General features: G+C 44.6%; 1 protein-coding gene across 4 annotated transcripts in view; it reads right to left on the bottom strand.

The window, feature by feature from the left end:
* RASGRP2 (RAS guanyl releasing protein 2) overlaps positions 1–21,118 on the bottom strand; it is a 261,441-nt gene that overhangs the window by 66,784 nt on the left and 173,539 nt on the right. For all 4 annotated transcript variants that reach the window (XM_068259466.1, XM_068259465.1, XM_068259468.1 and 1 more), the window contains 4 exons: positions 17,829–18,110; positions 14,289–14,363; positions 11,988–12,101; positions 7,775–7,890 (listed from right to left, as the gene is read on the bottom strand). In XM_068259466.1, coding sequence (XP_068115567.1) covers positions 7,775–7,890; positions 11,988–12,101; positions 14,289–14,363; positions 17,829–18,110 — 587 coding nt within the window. The remainder of the gene's footprint in view (positions 1–7,774; positions 7,891–11,987; positions 12,102–14,288; positions 14,364–17,828; positions 18,111–21,118) is intronic.

Genomic DNA, 21,118 nt, shown 5'->3' with positions numbered 1-21,118 from the left:
ACGCAATGTTTTTTATGTAATTTACACTGCAAAAAAATTGTTTTCTCAACAAAAGTTATTTTTCCAACTATTCACTTATTCAGGGGTGTAGTCATCACTTTGACTATTCCTTATAGAGCACCTATTCCTTTAGACTGTGACCTTATACTGACATGTGCTTGAAACACTAACATCCTGGACTCCTTCGGGAAGTCATGTGGAGTTGATGCCTCAGTTGTTTTGGTGGAGCAAGGGGGACTGTCGCAGTATTAGACACAGACTTTTTATATTGTGCTTTATTCTGACAGACTCAAGGCACCAGAGCTTTAGCCTCTAGGGCGCGCTCTAAAGGCACTAGCAGTGTTAGGGAGTCTAGCCCAAGGTCTCCTCACATAATAAGTGCTGGCTTACTGAACAGGAAGAGCTAAGATTCAAACCCAGGTCTCCTGTGTCAGAGGCAGAGCCCTTAACCAGTACACTATCCAGCCATTAGGCAGGTGTACTGGTTAAGGGCCACTATAACGAAAAAAGTAGGCGGTTGAAATTGGACAGAACCGACAGGTTTTGGGCCAGTCCATCTCCTCATGGGGGATTCTCAGGGTTTTCTTTGTATTCAACAGCATTTCCAAAACAGCAGTTGCAAAGCCTAACTGACAAAATAGTGTGCAATTGAGTAGGGAGGCTGGCTGGTATCTTACTATCTTGGCAGTTAAATTGCTGTTCATGAAATGCTATTGAAAACAAAGAAAATCCTGAGAATCCCCCATGAGGAGATGGACTGGCCCAAAACCTGTCGGTTTAACTGCCTACTTTTTTCGCGATAGTGGTCCTTTAAGGTTTTTTTGTATTTGTTTTTGGTAGTTAAAGGGGTTCTTCCGCAAATGAGGAAAAAAATAAAAAGTGGTTTATGCATAAACTATTAAACATCCTTCTAAAATAGTGTAAAAAGTCAATTTAAGATGTATTGTAAATAGTGACCTATGAAGGACTGGGAGGCTAATCCATTTGCAAGGGGTGTTTTTTTTTTTTTTTACTTTCTTTTACAACCATAACTGCTGCCTACATAGTTTTCAGTGGTATAACGCACTTCTAGCAGGAATAGACCTTATTATCCTAATAGCTAAGCTGCGCTGAGCTGCTGAATATGTGTTTACATTGTTGCTAGGCAACCAGACCCCAGGTGCAGAGACTCCTTTTGTGAAGAGTCATAAGCAGCTGGGAGAATCAGTCCCATCTACACCATATGATTCTTTGTCAGATTCGATTCAATTTGATTCGATTCATTGATTTGATTTGATTCAATCTGACATGTCCAATTCATGATATGATTCAAGTTGAATCGAATTGAATCGAATCATGAATCGGACATGTCAGATTGAATCAAATCATATCAATAAAAGAATCAAATTGAATCGAATCTGACAAAGAATCATATGGTGTAGATGGGATTGATTCTCCCAGCTGCTTATGACTTTTCACAAAAGAAGTCTCTGCACCTGGGTTCTGGTTGCCTAGCAACAATGTAAACACATATTCAGCAGCTCAGCACAGCTCAGCTATTAGGGTTATAACGGCGATTCCTGCTAGAAGTGGGTTACACCACTGAAAACTATGTAGGCAGCAGTTATGGTTGTGATAAGAAAGTAAAAGAAAAACATTCCTAACAAATGGATTAGCCTCCCGGGCCGTCATCCGTCACTATTTACAATCCATGTTATACTGATGAAACCATTCATTTTAAAAAAAAAATAAACTTTTTACACTATTTTACAAGGATGTTTAATAGTTTATGCATAAACCACTTTTTATTTTTTTCCTCATTCGCGGAAGAACCCCTTTAACTATATCTTCTTTTAGCTTCCACCTGCAGCTTTATCTGCTGCGGTATACAAGCTTAGCTTACTTAGCTTCATATAGCTCGCATAGCTTCATGTTCAATATCCTTAGTTTCTCCTGTCTCTGTGTCGTTGGCTCACATCAAGTCTGCAGTGCAAAAAAAACAGGAAGTAAAGGAAGTAGTTCTCTTTGGACCCATACAGCATCACTGCGTTCATTGCAATGTCACATTCTTTGACCACCTCACACAAAGATGCCCATGAGATGCTACTGACATGCTGTTTATGCTGATCTGTAAATTAATCAGCCATCCTATTCGGTGAGAGTACCTAGTGTGGATTGTTTTTTCCTGGATGTATAACCCTGTTGAAGATGAAACAATAGACTTGGACTGCTGGTGTTTAACCCTCCTGGCGGTTAATTTTTTTTTGCCACTTAGGCAAAAATCCTTTTTTTTTTATTTTTTTTTTTTTGTTTCATGTAAAGCTACCAGAGTGGTAGCTACATGAAACACCACTAGAGGGCGCATGTGTCCTTCTAGTGCGATCGTCGCCGGCATCAAAAGCAAACAGGGGAACGCGTATATAACGCGCTCCCCTGTTTGGCTTCTCCTGTCGCCATGGCGACGATCGGAATGACGTCATGGACGTCAGCCGACGTCCTGACGTCAGACGTCTCCGATCCAGCCCATAGCGCTGCCCGGAACTCATTGGTCCGGGCAGCGCAGGGCTCTGGTGGGGGGGGCCTCTCTTGTGCCGCTGCGTGCGGGCGATCGCCGCAGAGCGGCGGTGATCGAGCTGTACGCGCGGCTAGCAAAGTGCTAGCTGCGCGTACAGCAGTTTAAAGTGTGCAAATCGCCCCACCAGGGGCTGAGATATCTTCCTGCGCGGCATAGCCCGAGCTCAGCTCGGGCTTACCGCCAGGAAGGTTAAGTCACTTTGTCCCATTCTGGTTTACATGTTGAGCGCCTGCACAGATATTGTATTTAGGGTGGATACCCCCCACTATGTGGCAATCCATTTAGCTTCACCATTACTGCAGATTGAAATCACAAAGTTTCGTTTTTTTATGTACTTTCTATCCTTTAATTTTACTTTTAGAGGAGCGCTCATAACCACATTTTTGAATAAATAGTCCATGTTCAACGTATGGGGTAAATCGGGGATCCCGCGATTACCGGACCCCGAATTACATCTCCCTCTGAGTTGCCATGACTCAGAGGGGGAATATGAGTTAAGGCCCCCGCCCCGAATTTGTGTGGCAGCAGAGTGAGACGTTAAATTCGGCTCACCATGCGCCAAAAAGCCCTGGCGCCCTGTACGCTTCTAGTGGGCCCTAGGCCTTATAGCTGATACAATTCAGGTGAGCATTACAAGGCTTGTTTTTCAGATGTCGCCCCAGTATTCACCTTCTTTTTAGTACAAGTTGATTGACAATCTTATGGCTGATACTAATTCCAAAAGTTGACCTCTCAGCCCCATGTGACCACGTGTTGGAGAAAGTTTTGGGTAAGTGGCTGGTTCCTCTTTATCTATCAGTAACGGCTATAATTCACTGACCTTTTAATATGTGTAATTCTAAAATGTTAATATTCTCATTTCATGCCGACCTCATTTCTGCCATAATGCTCATATCTCTGCTGGAAAGATAACGATAATCTGTACCATATAAATAATGTTAGTAATATAAAACCTAAACACTGGCTAAAATATTTTGAGGTTGTGCTGAAAGTGCACGCAAAAAAACTCAAGTTCAGGAAAGGGTTTCAATTTAATTTACTGTAGTGCAAATATTTCAGATTATAGCTGTGCTTGGCTTAAAATGTCACCTAAACCTTTAGTAGTGTTCAAATCTTAGTGGAGCGCACATTCTCATCACTTCAATCCGCACAGTGCATGTTAGTGATTTTGCCATACCTCCCAATTTTTTGAGATGAGAAAGAGACACTTAAGCCACACCCCTGCCACACCCCTAATCACGCCCTCATCACACCCCTAGTCACACATACGATAAAGATTTCATAAGAAAAATACGTTGTTTTATAATTCAAACCACACTGGTCCTTTCTATCCTGGTTTATTTTCCTTCAAATTAACATTTTAAAATTTAGTAATATATCAATTTAAAGAAAGGGAATAAAGTTTGGCGTCAATCAAACACATTTTTTAGAAGAGAAATATATATATTTACATAGAAAGAGGGACAAAGTCCTGAAAGAGGGACAAATGAGGAGGAAACAGGGAGAGGGACAGGGCTCCCAAAGAGGGATAGTTGGGAGCTTTGATTTTGCAGTACCGCACTTATGTCAATACACTCCTGAAAGTGCTTTCTACCAGATGACCAGATGATCAGCCATCCGTGTGTAGGGTGCACGCACCCCCTCACACCTCCTCATTTCCCCTACTCACTGAGCCGGGACAAGATCCTCCAGCACCCAAGGCTGAGACACCAAAGTGCGCCCCTCCATCCCTCACCCCTAGCCATCCCACACTGATTGCTATTAGAATAAGAGGCACCCCAGGGACCCCAACCCCTCCAACACCTTAATCTCTGGATATCTGGCTTGCAGTCACTGCCATTTATCCCCTTTTCTTATTTCCCCCTGCTTCAAACACTATAGGGGAATGATAGCTGAGTGAGTTGTTGGCCCCCTCCTACACTGTGCCCTGAGGCTGGAGCCTCTCTCGCCTCTGCCTCCGCCCAGCCCTGCCTGCTCTCCGAACAGCTACTTGTATCATTGCTTTTCACAGCCGCCCTGGCTCCCCCTCTCTTGTTCTCTGGGGGAACTAAAAGGATACTAATACTAAACAAGTTCACATGGGGTATAATGTTGTGTTATTGCACTATGGGGTCAATTCATAAAGGCTGCGCGGGAAAAAAATCTGGTCGGGAAAATACCGCATTTTAGACTTTTGTGTGCCAATTCATAAAAATTTTCACAGGTGCGGTAGAAGTGCGGTAAATTACTGAAGCCCATTGAAGAAAACCTTTGCGGTAACAGCAGAGCAGTGTGGAGTGTCTATGTGTTGTTACAAGCTGTTTATTGCAATGAGGACATTGCGAGGCATCCTGACATCCCTTTAGATGTACATGTTTTGTTATACTGCCTCTGCTTGATCTCAATATGTCTATTTTGTTGCGATTTTGTTTGCTTTAGGGTTGTTGATCTATTCCGAGAAAAGTCATCTGGTAGAGGAAATGTTCAGGAGTGTACAGACATATGAGCACGTCTGCAAAATAACACATACTTCACTGTAGTATAAAAGCAGCAGGGACAGCCATACCGTCCCAGGAAAAAAAAAAAAAACACAAGGAAATAAATATGGCAGCCTCTATATACCTCTCACATCAGTTATCCTTTAACCACCTAGCAACTTCTGACACGCTTTTCTACGTCCTGGTTTACAAACACCTATAAACACATGTAAATATTTAGCTCTGTTTTCTATTTTTAGAAAACTGAGTACGTATACCACCATCTTGTGGCCAAAAAGTAAAACTACTTCCAAATACACCATTATTCACTTACCATAGGAACATTAAATACATTTTCCTTATTTTTGATACTCCTTCACCCCTAACCCAAAATAAAATATTATCGCCATACTTTGTACTAGGGACACAATTTAAACATTGTAATAACCGGGACAAATGGGCAAATAAAATGTGTCTGTTTTTTTTACAATAGCACATTTTATTTTTAAACTACAATGGCTGAAAGCTGAGAAATGGTGATTTTTTCATTTTTTTCTTCTTCTTCCCGGTCAAATGCATATAAAATAATATACTTCTTAGCATAAAGTACTGCCCAAAGAAAGCCTAGTTTTTCCCGCAAAAAATAATGTATAGATCATTTCAGTGTGATAATTAGTGATAAAGTTATTACCGAATGAATGGGAAGAGCTTTTGAAGGGGAAAAAAACATGTGGTAGAGAAGTGGTTAAAGATAAGGCTAAAAGTCTTTTACCAGAAAATCTTGGGACTCATGTGGACTCAGAGAAACAGCCGGCAAAAAGCAGCAGAGGTGGTTTCGCTCAACGTTAATGTATTTCAGTGCAGGAGGCAATGAACGAAAAAACATTTGTCTGGACATTAGTTTTAAACTAATAAGTTGTACCACTGCCTGTCTGTTATTTCTTTTCTTTTCCTGCAGTACATATTACCACACAAATCAATATAGCATCAGATCCCATGCTGGAATGGCAGTGGCAATTGTTACTGTGTTTCTACTCCTGTTCTGACAGAATGACCCACAGAACTACAAACTCCCATCAGTCACTCGGATTCAGGGTTGTCAAGTTAACTCCTTGCCACATACCAGGTAAATTCCTTACCAGAGCACGATAATAGAAGACTCAGGTGTAACAAAAGCCCCCACGACTGCAGGGGGGCCCTCCCATCTGCATGCAGAGTAGCACAGGGTGCCTTATATTTGCTTGCTTCCAGTGCCCCGGATCTCCGTGTAGCACAGTAGCAGCACTCTTTGCTGCCATTTGCAGAGTTCCCGATCACATGACGACTTGCATTGGTCATGTGGTAGTGAACCAGTGAATGGCAGCAGAGAGAGTGTGCTGTGATGCAGGGAGGGTATTCGCAGCACTGGAAGCAGGTAATATTTACTACCTGTTCCAGTGCTTGGTGTCTCCACCTTGCATCATAGCGCATCTGCTGGCTGCCATTCACCAACTCCCTATCACATGACCAATACCAGGTAAATATCACGCTCCCTGCGCTACTCTGCATGGTGGGAGGGGGTGGGTCCCTTTGGGGGGGGGGGGGAGGTATGGACCTAGTGGGCCCCATGCAATCTTTTTTGCAGGGTAATTCTGCCCCTGTTAGCAGAGATCATGGCAAGTATAGTCAACACTGATTCCTCTCAATAGCCTTGCTGCAAGGAAAGAAAAGTAGAGCAAGAAAAATATGATGTCATCAAGATATTTGAGATATACAAAACTATTTTAAGGTATCTGCAACCTTTGAAGTTGAGGCAGGAATGTCTAAGGTAATTTGTAGGAAATCAGGAGGAGGTTGTTTTTTAATCACTTCCTGCAAAACATCAGTGCATAACAGAAGTTTTGAAACAGTATGTTTTGCAGGGCAGAGGAACGGGATGCACCAGCGGGGGGGGGGGGGGGGGGGGGGGGCAAGACGGAAAAGCACACGGCCACTTTCTGCCACCTAGGGGCGGTCGGGAAGTGGTTAAAATTATAGTATGCATGCAGGTAATCCAAAAAAGGCTTTAGTCATAAAATTGCTTCAGAAGGCCCCTTTCACACGGACGGCTGAATTGTGGTGAAATCCAGGCTTGCCAGCACTTGGTACAGGCGGTGAAGAGGCAGTCCCCTCTATGGAGTCACTTCTGAATCTAGCTACTGTGGCAGTTTTCTGCAACCGGGTAAAAAATGTGGTGGGAGGGGCTTGTTCACAACCAGGGCGTTTTCTGTTTTTTTTTTAAGCGCTGGTGATTTTGAAAATCGCCCAAAAAGCGCTTGTGCAATGATTCCCTATGAGAGTGTTCACATACGAGCGGTTCAATTTCGATCCGCTCACCAAACTGCTGCCTGTACCATTTTTGGGGCGATTTGCCTATAGTGGAAGGTATAGGGAAATCATAAAGCGCTTGAAAAAGCGCTTTGCATAGTCAGGACATCAGGAAGTGGAAAAAAAAACTGCTGTGCAAAAGTGCTTAGAAAAGCACTTATAAAGCAAAGGGAAAGATTTTAAATATCTCAAAAAATTGCTCAGCACTTGAAAAAGCGCTGGCACTTTATAGGGTGGATATAGCCTTACAGACACGGCCATTCTTCCGCATTTTAATTGCACGTGAGTGGCGCCTGTGGTAAGCAGTCAGGAAGGTGAAGTGCCCGACAAGCGCGACATTCTATCTCCCGTGTGAATGAGTTCTGCACCTTTGGAAGGCATAATACTGTACATGCTTCAGACGTGAGTTCATACTTACTGATTCTGGTCTATCTCATTAAAGGCGCAGAGATAAGGGAAGTTGCTGCGAACAGTGTGGAACTCCTCTTGTGAGATGTGGCCATCACCGTCCTCATCAAAAAGCCTGAACACAGACTGGAGGGGAAAAAAAACGCAACACTGAATAACAAGACCATAAGGACAGGGCTCTCTCCACTTTTGTCTCTGCTCATTGCTGTATGTTTTATTAGACAACTGTATTACTGTCACATTTATGTTTTTGTTTTGCACTCAATATTGTATCTTATGGTACCCACACTACTGTATATCACTCGATATTGAAGCCCTGTTGACCATCTAATTCAATAATTTTATCAAATTAGAAGAGAATCGCGTCCCAATCGAAGGGTTGCATCAGACATGCTGGAAAATTTCAGTTGCGAGGGCTCGATTGGGCAGTAACGGCATTTCATGTTGCAACGATTGATGGACCCCCAACCGGTGTCACCCCCAAGTGTAAAGTGTCCTTGTGTAGCGTTTTAAAGACTCACCTATCTGCTGGTGGGACTCCTGGCCTCCTCCGGTGTCCGCCTTAGGGCCCGGTGCCACTATGTCAGTTGCTGTCAGTTATAACTGAAAGGACAACTGATGTGTAAGGTAATGTCAATGTTTCCCTATGGCTCAAGTGGGCGATATTACAGGTTAACGGAGTGCTGACCTCCCGGAAGCTGTTACTGAGTCATCGCCATTTTTAAAATAGAGGGCAGAGATTTCCATCACAATGGACAAACAGGATGCAGGAGAGGAGAAAGTTTATTGATGAGTAGTCTATGCAGGAGGTAAGTATAACGTGTGTATGTGCAAGCACCGCATCGCACCACAGAAAGGCTCCATATGACATTGCGTCACTGTGTGGCGACAGGGTCATATGCATAGGCATGCCCCCAGCTAGTGATGTTACGTACTCCAGGTTGAGCCGGAATTACGTCACTGGGATTCCTGTTCATCTGCACATGCGTGCCGCTTTACATCGTGCTCCCGTTGTGCACACGTGCTGTGTTGCCCATTACCTTTCATTGCTGCGTAATCCGTACGGCAGGCACGGTTTATGCGGTAACACGCTGCAGACTGTGCGTCGGGATTGAGGCGATTTTGATACTTCTGGCTCACCGCGTTGCATTGCATGAACTATGCAGGTCTCCATAGACTGGCATGTCCCTTGCGATGGAGATGTGGCTGGGAAGTGTAACGCAAGGAGACGCAGCGCACAAGGAGCCTTAAAGACCACAACATTTTTCAGTTAAAAAAATTAATTCCCAGTGCATGACATTCTCCTTTAAAATTGCCAGGTGCAAAGCCAAGCATAGCAAAATAGTCTTTATCAGCATTACCCCTGCAGCACTCGGTCACTCTTGGAGAATGTAGTTGCTCTGTGCCAACTCCATCAGGAGAGAGGCACACCTATGGCAAATGTGTACCTGCCAGTACATATCTGAATACAACATTTGCCACTGGTGTGCCTTCTCCTTTCTTCCACTGGCAATGCCAAGCACTGGCTGGAGGGGTATACAGCGTGCTGACATTGGAAACAAATATTGGGCTCGATTCTCTAAAGTGTGATAACTGCTATCACAGCAGTTATCACGCGAGTTGCCGCGCGCAAAGGTTTGTGTGTGAACAGCGTTACTTCGCATGATAAGCGAAGGTTTGCACGCGATCACGTGCGATTTTCACGTGAAAAGCTCACATGATCGCGAGCAAAACTTTCGCTTATCACGCGAAGGAACGATGTTCGTGCACAAACCTTTGCGTGTCGCAGCTCGCGTGATAACTGCTGCGAGAGTCGAACCCATTCTGTGGAGTGATGAATCACACTGCACCAACTGGAATTCTAACAGGTAAATCAGGAATTGGCGGGTTCCATGAATGCACTCCTTACCTACATGCATAATACCAACTGTAAAAACGAGCAGGGAAGAATGTCTATAGCCGCACAGCAGGATTCTCAGTGTAATTCGGGTAGCGGTGATAGCCATACTCCCGAATTACTTCTTACTCTGAGTCACCCGGATTTTCAGCGGCAGCAGGATGAGCAGACTGACCGTGCGGCCGGATAATACGTACTTAGTACATGAATCCAGCTGAACTCCTATGTGATTAACAGACTGGGACAATAGGGTAATTATGGGTTATGTAGAGCAAACATTCACATACTGTTGCTTTGCAGCCTAGAATAAAGATGCACACAAAATAATATTCTCAGCTGAATGTATTGATTGAAACATTTATAATAGCCAAATGATAGCTATTATACAGTAGTAGCAGATCAGAAATACAAATGAAAAACAAAATCAGTGAGATGGATAAAGGATAAATTCTGTGTCACTTGTTTGTGGAACCATGTTTTTTGCTTTAAAATTGTATCTGAAGTGATATGTGACATGATGAGATAAACAGAGGTACAGATAGTACAAGCCCTGCTAAGAAAAGTTAAAAAAGAAGAGTTAAAAAATGAGTTGTTCTCTAAGTAAATGAGCTTGTCAGATAGCTTATTGAATACAGCCCATTTCTTGAAAGGAAATACCATATATACTGATATATACATTGATCTGAGTATAAGGAAAGGTACTCTTTTTTTTTCTTGATACAGCCTTACAAGAGAGCTAAATAGGGGCAGTATCATGCTAGCATCCCGAGTTTTTATTTCTCAATGTCTTCCAATGCATCACAACATTTTATTTGCTTTAGCTGCAGCTGCTTGGCATTGCAGCTTTTAAAATTGAGCACTTCAACTGAACATAAAAATATTCTAAGTTTAATACGTTTATTCTGTTGTGTTGTGCCTGTCCACAACATTATTCCTGAGATCTTTTTGACCTCACCACCCATAGTTGATTGTTTTCAGTTGTACTGCCAGGCAGGGGGTTAGATCAGGGGTTTGTGCCCAGGATCGATTGCAAAGAGCCCCCGATATATTGTTGCCGGTTTTCCCACCAGCGGTGCCCTGAACATTTTAGAGATGCAGAGACGCCGGCATCATTGTGGGTGGCACTCAGAAGCCATCTTACCAATATCACCAGCACACCCCCCCCCCCCCCCCCCCCCCCCCCCATTGCTTGTGGGCACCAACCCCTGCCCAATCACTTACATCTGTGACCTGACAAGGGGTGTGCTGGCATGGATTTTCAATTGATGGTAGGGGTTTTACCCTCTTACACCCCCACCACCAAAAAAAAGGCCAAACCACACCTTTGCCTAATTGGGTGGGTCCCCAATTCAGAGATCTGAATGGTTCACATGCCAGGTGCAAAGTGCCTTGAAATGGCAGCCCTGGCTTTCAGGAGTGTGGGGTAGGACTCCTGCCGATATTCACATGTTCCACATGCAGCCCCTCTGTGTCGGCAATGAATGTGCAGCAATGTGTCCCTGGTAGCAGTTCTGCAGCATTGGCACATACAGCGTCCGGAGACGGCAGCAGTAGGATTACGGTGCCAGACACCGCTTTTAGCTTGTGTGTTTTGAGTAGGCCAGCCTCCTATAGGTTCTATCTAGCCCCTGTGGTGACTACTATCACATTGCCTGGCATGATGTGTATCGCTCTATGCCAGCGATTCTTGTGCTGGGCGGCAGCAAGGTCCTAGGTTTATACTCTAATCAAACTATTTTTCTACTTTCTCAAGGAAAAATTAAGTACCTTGGTTTATATTCAGATCGGTTTATATTCAAGTATGTGCAGGTAATCAAAAAATGCACAACTGGCCACAGGTTTAAAAGCCACTTATCTCATTGACCACATCTTGTCATGAGGCTGTTAATGATATGAAGGTTTTTCAGAAAAGCAATGTGGAAATTGTTGGTATTCCTTGATAGGTCTGCCTGCTTGTATACAGCATAATGTTCACACAACAGCCTCACACAGATATTAGTTGATTCATACTTCATATGAGATCAGGTGACTTCCTGCAACGTCCATCTAGGTTGGAGGTAAAGCAACGCAAAGCGCTGGATGTTTTTTATAGCAGCTCTTTTCCTCTATAGTGGCCAATTTCTCTCTCCCTTGGAAACAACTAGACTGAATCATAAGCTTGAATGCACATGTGCGATGGTCGTATGTTACATTGGTAGGAAGGCTGCTTATTATGCAGCCACCAAAAGTCTCTGCCGTTAAACTACCGAGCCCTGGTGTTTCCTGTACGATAGATGAGCATCTAACTGAATATAATGAGCTCCAGTTCCGAAAGCGATGTACTTACCTCCACCATTTTCTCAATGTGTTGGCACAGCAGAGTCTGGTCTGGTTTTGCTTTGAGCGAAGCCCATTCCTCCATGGGGGGTGAAGGGGATGGAGGTGCCTTGATTGTAGGTTGCTAATTCAAATACAAAAGGAATTTTTAATATAATGACATGGAAATGTTTATGATTTCCTCTTTCTAAAGTAATGTGCTAAAAGACCTTTTAGATTGTTCTCACCAAAAGGCTACTAGTTGGTGTGTGTGTTGGGGGGGGGGGGGGGGTAATCAAAAGATTAGGCAGAACTTGCACATTAGGTCGTCTACCACCAATGTCTTACCGTATTTCCCCTGCAGAAAAGTCTACTGTCAGATAGGATAGCAGCTGATTCGTCGCAAGGCAGCTGATCTATTCCACGGATAGCAGCTCAGTGCTGCCCGAGGGTGTGGAGACCAAGCAGGGAACACTATCCACAACATCAACTCAATAGGTTCAGTCAGGCTCGGACTGAGCCGGCGAAGTACCGATTTTCCCCTCGGGGGGCCCCGCCTCCTGGGGGCCTCAGTGCTAAAAAGGAGGGAGGCACAGCGCAAGAAGGGGGGAAAGGGGGCACAGAGCTGCGGGGAGGGGGAAGCCTCCCCCCACCTCCCTCACCTAGGGCCCCCCCCCCTTCGTGCTCCCTCCTCCAGAATTGCAGCCAGCCAGCAGCAGGGACGGCTTACCGAGGTCGATAGGTCTGTGTGCCGCTGGTCTGGTCTTCTGCACTGACAATGTCCAATTATGCTCTCACAGTACTTCCTGTGAGAGCGTGATTGGACATTGCAGTGCAGGAGACCAGACCAGGAGTGGCACGCAGAGCTCTCTGATTCTCGGTGAGTGATTCCTGCTGGCTGCCGCTGCTGGCTGCACTTTTGGAGGGGGGAGCGTGGAAGGGGGGGCCCTAGGTGAGGGAGGGGGGAGGCTTCCTGGGGGCACCCACTAACTGGGGACCTGCCTACCTAAACTGGGGACACCTATAGACCTGGGGCTATCTATACTGGGGACACCTATAGACCTGGGGCTATCTATACTGGGGACACCTATATACCTGCCTACCTAAACTGGGGACACCTATAGACCTGCCTACCAAACTGGGGACACCTATAGACCTGAGGCTATCTATATTGGGGACATCTATATACCTGTCTACCTAAACTGGGGACACCTATAGACCTGCCTACCAAACTGGGGACACCTATAGACCTGGGGCTATCTATACTGGGGGCACCTATATTCCTGCCTATCTAAACTGGGGACACCTATAGACCTGGGGCTATCTATACTGGGGACACTTATAGACCTAGGGCTATCTATACTGGGGACACCTATAGACTTGCCTACCAAACTGGGGACACCTATAGACCTGGGGCTATCTATACTGGGGACACCGATATACCTGCCTACCTAAACAGGGGACACCTATAGACCTGTCCGCCAGGCCCTCTCTTTTTTGGGGAATCTGCTGCCAATCTGATTGCATTTTGTGGGGAAATCTGCTGCCAATCTGATTGCATTTTGTGGGGAAACCTGCTGCCAATCTGATTGCATTTTGTGGGGAAATCTGCTGTAAATCTGATTGCATTTTGTGGGGAAATCTGCTGCTAATCTGATTGCATTTTGTGGGGAAATCTGCTGCCAATCTGATTGCATTTTGTGCGGAAATATGCTGCCAATCTGATTGCATTTTGTCAGGAAATCTGCTGCCAATCTGATTGCTTTTTGTTGGGAAATCTGCTTCCAATCTGATTGCATTTTGTGGGGAAATCTGCTGCCAATCTGATTGCATTTTGTTGGGAAATCTGCTGCCAATCTGATTGCATTTTCTGGGGAAATCTGCTGCCAATCTGAGTACATTTTTCGGGAAATCTGCTGCCATTTGACTACTTGATGAATTATCATGAAGCATGTAACTACAGTACTTGATTATTTTATCTAAAATGTATCTGGTCGGAGCTAATCTCTGTGAATAACACCGCTACTTATTTTATGTTTTTTCTTTCTTTTAAGTCTGTCCATGACCCATCATGACCACGCCCATGTTCCAGTGCGTGGTGACACCCATTTATTTTTGCTGTTAGATTACAGTAGATGAGGTCAGCGAGAGGGATACAGTAAATGTCAACATGACATGACAGATGTGACATGACCTGGATAAAGAGCACCTCCACAAGCATAGTCTACAAGCTGTAAGCCAGCAATCTTTATGGGCTTCGGATGCAACAAGTCGTAGACCTCATGTACACAAGTCATGCAGCTGTAGGCTGCCTTGAATGAGAAAAACTTACTGATCGTGCCCTTGGTTCCCTCTGCAGAGACAGCTGGTATATCTCCTCCTCCGATCGATACTGGTCCAGGGAAACCTAGCACACAACAAGGAAATAAGAATGAATCAGAGTAAAACTTCAATAAATGCCTCGAAAAACTGGGATCACTCATACATATCACAGTTTGATGGTGTCAAATGTTTCAGCTGTTGCCAGTGAACGTTTGCCAAAAGAAAATAAACAGCAGGCTGGGTTTGTATGCCAATGTGTTAAGATCCATCCAGTACATTCAAAATACTTTTTTTTTCCTGGTGGCAAGTACAATCTGCCTCCTCTTCAAACTTCTTTATATTTTATTATTTAATGAAGGAAAGTAATAATGAAAAGGGGCACTCTTTCATAAGGAATTTCAGAAGACAAAACTCTGTTTCATAGTGCTTCTAGGATGATTAAATGAAACTGCATAGCAAGCAAATTAGTTGCTTCCCATCCAAGAAGCTATTTTTAATTAATTTATGTCCTCTAACTTGCGGTCTTGATTTCTACTGAAGCCAGTAAAAAAAAAAAAAAAAATCAATGTAACTGCCAAAGTCAAGAGATATCTGCTCCTTCTCCTCCCTTGAGGTGGCCACAAAGATTTCAGGGTACCAAAGAGGACAGAATGAAATGCTCTAACAAGTTTTTGGACAAACATTTCTTCACATAATTAACAAAATATTTTGTTTGAAGATGCTACACTCATTTTAACCTCAGCCGGTAGAACTCACTGTTTATGCAGAGCAGGCGGCAGGAAACAGTTATAATTACCTATTCCAGACACTGGACTGTCTCATATTATTACATGTGATCGGGTCTCAGAAGATAGTGTCTGTAGTGCAGTGCCACCCGGTGGTGGAAGAGGGATGATGGAAGAGGCTCTTACATTACTGTGTGGAATCTAGCCATTTAAACCAGTTTTAAAGAAAACCTGTAACGAAGAAAACCTCCCCTGGGGGGTACTCACCTTGGGTGGGGGGAGCCTCCGGATCCTATTGAGGCTTCCCCCTTCCTCTTCGGTCCCGCGGCGGCAAAAATCCTCCCGGAACGGCGGCGATGTAAATATTTACCTCCCCGGCTCCAGCGAAGGCGCAGTATCGGCTCTCGGAGATAGGTCGAAAATAACTGATCTCCGTCGGGCCGCTCTACTGCGCAGGCGCATGGCTATTTTCGCCTATCTCCGTGCGGAGAGCCGCAACAGTGCCCCTGCTGGAGCTAGGAGCAGTAAATAAATCAGTACTTATCAGTGCTTGTCAGGCTTGTCGAGGGAGGATTCCAGGACACTTCGGGGGAGCCAGCACTGGACTGCCTGCAGCTACAGGGGAGGGGGAAGCCTCATTGGGACCCTGAGGCTTCCCCCTCCCAAGGTGAGTACCCCCGGGGAACTTTTTTTGATACAGAGTCTCTTTAAGAGGGGACAGAGTGGAGAAAAGCATTGCAGCATCATATCCAGTCTTAGGGCTCAAACCCACTAGCAGCCTTTTCTAGGTGCAAGTGATCTGAAAAAGCTCTTGCTAATGCAATGCTATGGGTGATTTTTATAAAATCACATCACTCAAGCGGGATCACACCCATTGCCTTACATTAGCAAGAGCTTTTCAAATCACAAAAAGTTCAGAAAAGCGCTCCTAGTGGGTTCCAGGCCTTAGACACAAAATCAAAACTGCAACATCACCGTATGAATGCTTTGGTGAAGATTAGATTAAAACACATTTACATAATGTGTATAACACATAATGGTAAAACATATTTACATAATGTGTTTTCCCACTGCACATACATTTTAGAGTTCTGTAATAAAATATATTTGGCATTCTTAAAGTGAACCCGAGGTGAGAGTGATATGGAGGCTGCCATATTTGTATTTCCTTTTTAGCAATACTAGTTGCCTGGCAGCCCTGCTGATCAACTGCCTCTAATACATTTAGCCCTAGACCCCAAACAAACATGCAGCATATCAGGTGTTTCTGACAATGCTGTCAGAACTGAAAAGATTAGCTGCATGCTTATTTCTGGTGTACTGTAGACACTACTGCAGCCAAATAGAACAGCGGGGCTGCCAGGCAGCTTGTATTGTTTAAAAGGAAATAAATATGGCATGGCAGCCACTGTATCACCTCGTGTTCACTTTAAAGTGGCCATACACTTTTGGATATTGAGCCAATTAGACAATTTGATAGAATCTGCTAGAAATCAATGCCCCAACATTCTGGCCTGATTGAACCATTGATCGAATCAGTAGAACGTATCAGACTGAAAATTTTGATCCATTGGGCACATAGCTGTCGTTGGCCCATAGCTTTGCACTGTAGTATGGGTGCAGCTGCGCGTCTGATATAACTTAGTTTACACCATTATCATCATATACCTAGGGAAACCTAACGCAGGCACATAGCGGGTAATCTTCCAACATTAGTACACCTTGTGTCAGGACCAACACACTGCGCCGTCTTGTTTGATCCAGGAAGCGTGCGTGTCTAGGCTCCACCCACGCACACTTCCTGGATCAAACAAGACGGAGGTCACCGGCGCTGATGCGGGAAGACCTGGCGGCCGTTAATGGAGGATATGTGAGATATGCTGTTATTATACTTTTTATCTTGAACGCATTTATTTTAATGGGGCTGTGAGCCATATTAAAAGAAGATTTTATGCCATGAGAAGCGGGTTTTTTATGCTTTATTCTTAGACCTTGGATTACACTGTGTTTTTGAAGCGCCTGGTTTAAAGAATCTGTCCGGTGAACAGGGAATTGAAGGGGGAGTGTGACCCCCTATCCTGCCTGCGGTGAGAGTTTTCCTGCACAGTGTCTTGGTCCTGACACAAGGTGTACTGGTGTTGGAAGATTACCCGCTATGTGCCTGCGTTTTTTCCCCTAGGTATATGGAGATAATGGTGTAAACTAAGACAGGGCCGGTTCAATTATCAATTGGGCCTTAGGGCAAAATTAGCCTGGGGGCCCCCCAACAGACTCCCCCGACCAAAAAGCATCATTAGAGGCCCTTTGTTGCAGCTAAATTTCCCTCCTGGGCCCCTGAGCTGGCTGCTGACCCTCCCCCAATCACCTAACTTAACAGACTCTGCAGGGTCCCCAGGGAGCAACAGTTAAGATGGGGGACAGACAACTTGGGGGCCGCTACAGGCCCTGGGGCAATTGCCCATTGTTTCCTATGGTAGCTCCGGCCCTGAACTAAGAAGTTATTTCAGATGCGCCGCTGCACCCATACTACAGTTTCTGAGGAGAACGTTCTTATTCTGACCTCTTGGCAGCAAGCGGCATACTGGACAATATTTGAATAAGGGCGGTGCTGGTGAGTGCTGTATCGTTTTTAACATAGCTTTGCACTGCCTTAAACAGCGCAAGGTTGTGGTTAGATTTTTTTTTTATAGATTTCATGCTTAAACCTATTAAAAATCTGTGTAGAAGGACCAGATTATGATCTGAGAGGGATCTATCTTTTGGCCACATCGACCAGTGTATGGCCAACTCACTAGCATATTTCCCCTACAACTGAAAAGACTCACCGTTAACAAGTTGAGAAGATCAGGGTTGGCCTTCACTGTAGGTTCCCGCCTCTGGGCTTCTGTCAGTTCGTGAACCACTTTATAGACCTGACGCATCTTGGCGATGTTGATGGCACCTCTGGCTTTGTCTGCCCAGTCAGGCAGAGCCACATGCAGGGCCATGAGGTCCTTCAGGTGCACTCCTAGAGCAGGAAAGCGGAAGCCTTCGCATAATGCAAACCTGCGTCTATATCTGGAGTAATTATCAGAGGAGGTAAGGAGCTCCAAAAGTGAATCATACACCTTGGTAGGAAAATTGAAAGAAAAGTAAAGATTATTAATGCTCTGTAAATTAAGCTTTATTAATTTCAGCAATTCACATAAAGCTTGTTTGGACAGATATTCTGTCATGTCTTGGTTGAAAGGGTACGTTAGTTGAGTAAAAAAAAACAAAAGTTGAATACTTACCTCAGTAGTGGGAGGCCTCTGCATCGTCCAGAGGCTTCCCTGATTCTCCTACAGCCACATGCATGGAAAATGGGAGCACCGCGTGCCCAATTTCATCTACTAGAATTTCGGTAAAATATACTGATATTCTACATTTTAAAAGTTTGCGTTATCTTAGTAAATGTAAAAACAAAACAGCGGACACCAAGAGCCCAATAGTGCAATATTGTCTGGTAAGTTCAATATATAATGTAATGTCAAAGGTTCTTATACTCACAAAGGTAGGTTACCATCAGGCAACCACTTGACAGGCAGGTGGGGAGTATTAGTACCTGACCCCACTCAGGTATAAAAGTCGCTCTCTGTAGATAGGAAAATGGGGAAAGAACCCCTCCACCAGGGGTGGACTTAATCGTGCTGTAATATGTATGAAGAGGCGCCAAGCAGAGTAAAACAATGTTCTACAAATGATAAAAATGCGAAGGCCCAGAGGCGCTCACACGCTTTATGGACCTGAACCAGTTTTATATGCTCCTGTACTGCCTGTTGAAGCGGGACTGTTGACCGCCAAACGCATTGCGATTTTATGGAGCGGTGAATAAATTGTATATTTTTTACTCTGCATTTGAGTATATGTCCACTACCAGAGGGAGGTAAGTCCACCTCGACTTCCCTGTTTTTATCATTTTTAGAACATTGTTTTACTCGGCTTGGCGCCTCTGTTCGTTCATATTACAGCATGTTATCTTAGTAAATTATCAGAAAATAATATCAATATTATACTACAACTTAACCTAACACTACTCACACAGAACTCTCCCTTACCTATGCCTAACTTTAGCTTCCCACAACTGAGGTAAATAACTTCAGATGCATTTTAAATCACAGTGAAGTATTCTCTGGAAAGTGACACATGCACTGATGTGTATACAGTGGTCCTCCAATATTGTCTTCTTTCCCTTCTCTTCCACAGGACAGATTGTGCTGTCTGACATCTGTATATTGTTTATGAGTAAAATGTCACCCAAACCAATCACATATGATTAATTAATCAAGCTGTCAGTTGTTAATTATTCGATTGATAAATGAATGGACAGCTTGCCAGATTTGCAAACGCTTCTGATTATCATTAGCATTGTGTAAGGATTGGTTTTAAAGTGGACCCAAATTAAAAATACAAGATTTCAGAAATAAAATCTATTTTCTAAATTATAATAATAGCAGCCTTTTTTCAGCTGCATGATGACAAATATAAAATATTTTACATTTATTGGAGGAACCCCTCCCCTTCCTTTCATATTGCCGGGACAGAATCCAGAAAACTGGTGGAGTAGATGGTGTCCGGCAATGGAGGAATTGCTAATGGCTGGCTGCCCCCAGTATAACCCTAGCTATGCAAAGAGGAGGGTGAAAAGCATGCACTGAAATGCTCATAGGCTTGAAGGAGTGTTTATTTATCTTTGTATGTGTCCGAGTGGTGCAACTAAATATTTTGTATTAAAAAAATGTTTGGTTTGGGTCCGCTTTAAGCTCTGCTAATTCTGGTAAAAATGGGCTTAAAACAAAACAGGAAATTTGGGCACTAGAGGCGCACCAAAAGTTTGGACGCCCTGTAGGCACCCATGAACAGAAATGAAGGTGCTGGAGATGCCCGATAAAATAAAGGGTTATACAAACTGCAGCTACAAGAAGCAGTTGCCATCATGCGTCCACTATTTGTAGCTAAAGTTTTGGGACCGCCCGCTATTTTCTCAGGCATCTCTAGCACCCAAATTTCCATTAATTACCACTATTTAAAGCTATAGGACACTCAAACTTTCATGGCACCCAATATTTATAGTACTATGGTGAAGGCGGCACACATATCAGCAAGTTTGATGTGGGGAGGGGTTAGGGTTGGGCATGGTTGCGTTTTTAGTTAGGTTTAGACATTGCTGGGGGAATCGGTTAGGGCTAGTCATCGGTGAGGAAGTTCGGTTAGGGTTAGGTATCAGTGGGAGGGGGTCAGTTAGGGTTAGACATTGCTGGGGGAGTCGGTTAGGGCTAGGCATTGGTGGGGGAGTTCGTTTAGGGTTAGGTATCAGTGGGAGGGGGTCAGTTAGGGTTAGACAATGCTGGGGGAGTCGGTTAGGGCTAGTCATTGGGGAGGGAGTTCGGTTAAGGTTAGGCATCAGTGGGAGGGGGGTCAGTTAAGGTTAGACATTGCTGGGGGAGTCGGTTAGGGCTAGGCATTGGTGAGGAAGTTCGGTTAGGGTTAGGTATCAGTGGGAGGGGGTCAGTTAGGGTTAGACATTGCTGGGGGAGTCAGTTAGGGCTAGGCATTGGTGGGGGAGTTCGGTTAGGGTTAGGCATCAGTGGGAGGGGGGTCAGTTAAGGTTAGACATTGCTGGGGGAGTCGGTTAGGGCTAGTCATCGGTGAGGAAGTTCGGTTAGGGTTAGGCATCAGTGGGAGGGGGGTCAGTTAAGGTTAGACATTCCTGGGGGAGTCGCTTAGGGCTAGTCATTGGTGAGGGAGTTCAGTTAGGTTTAGGCATCAGTGGGAGGGGGTCAGTTAGGATTAGACATTGCTGGGGAAGTTGGTTAGGGCTAGTCATTGGGGAGGGAGTTTGGTTAGGGTTAGACATCAGTGGGAGGGGGGTCAGTTAGGGTTAGACATTGCTGGGGGAGTCGGTTAGGGCTAGTCATTGGGGAGCGAGTTCGGTTAGGGTTAGACATCAGTGGGAGGGGGGTTAGTTAGGGTTAGACATTGCTGGGGGAGTTGATTAGGGCTAGTCATTGGTGAAGGAGTTCGGTTAGGGTCAGGCATCATTGGGGGGGGGGGGGGTCAGTTAGGGTTAGACATTGCTGGGAGAGTCGGTTAGGGC

The sequence above is a fragment of the Hyperolius riggenbachi genome, chromosome 11, assembly GCF_040937935.1.
Source record: "Hyperolius riggenbachi isolate aHypRig1 chromosome 11, aHypRig1.pri, whole genome shotgun sequence".
Taxonomy (NCBI): domain Eukaryota; kingdom Metazoa; phylum Chordata; class Amphibia; order Anura; family Hyperoliidae; genus Hyperolius; species Hyperolius riggenbachi.
Note: the sequence above shows the minus strand (reverse complement) of the source record. Positions and strands in the feature narration are given on the sequence as shown.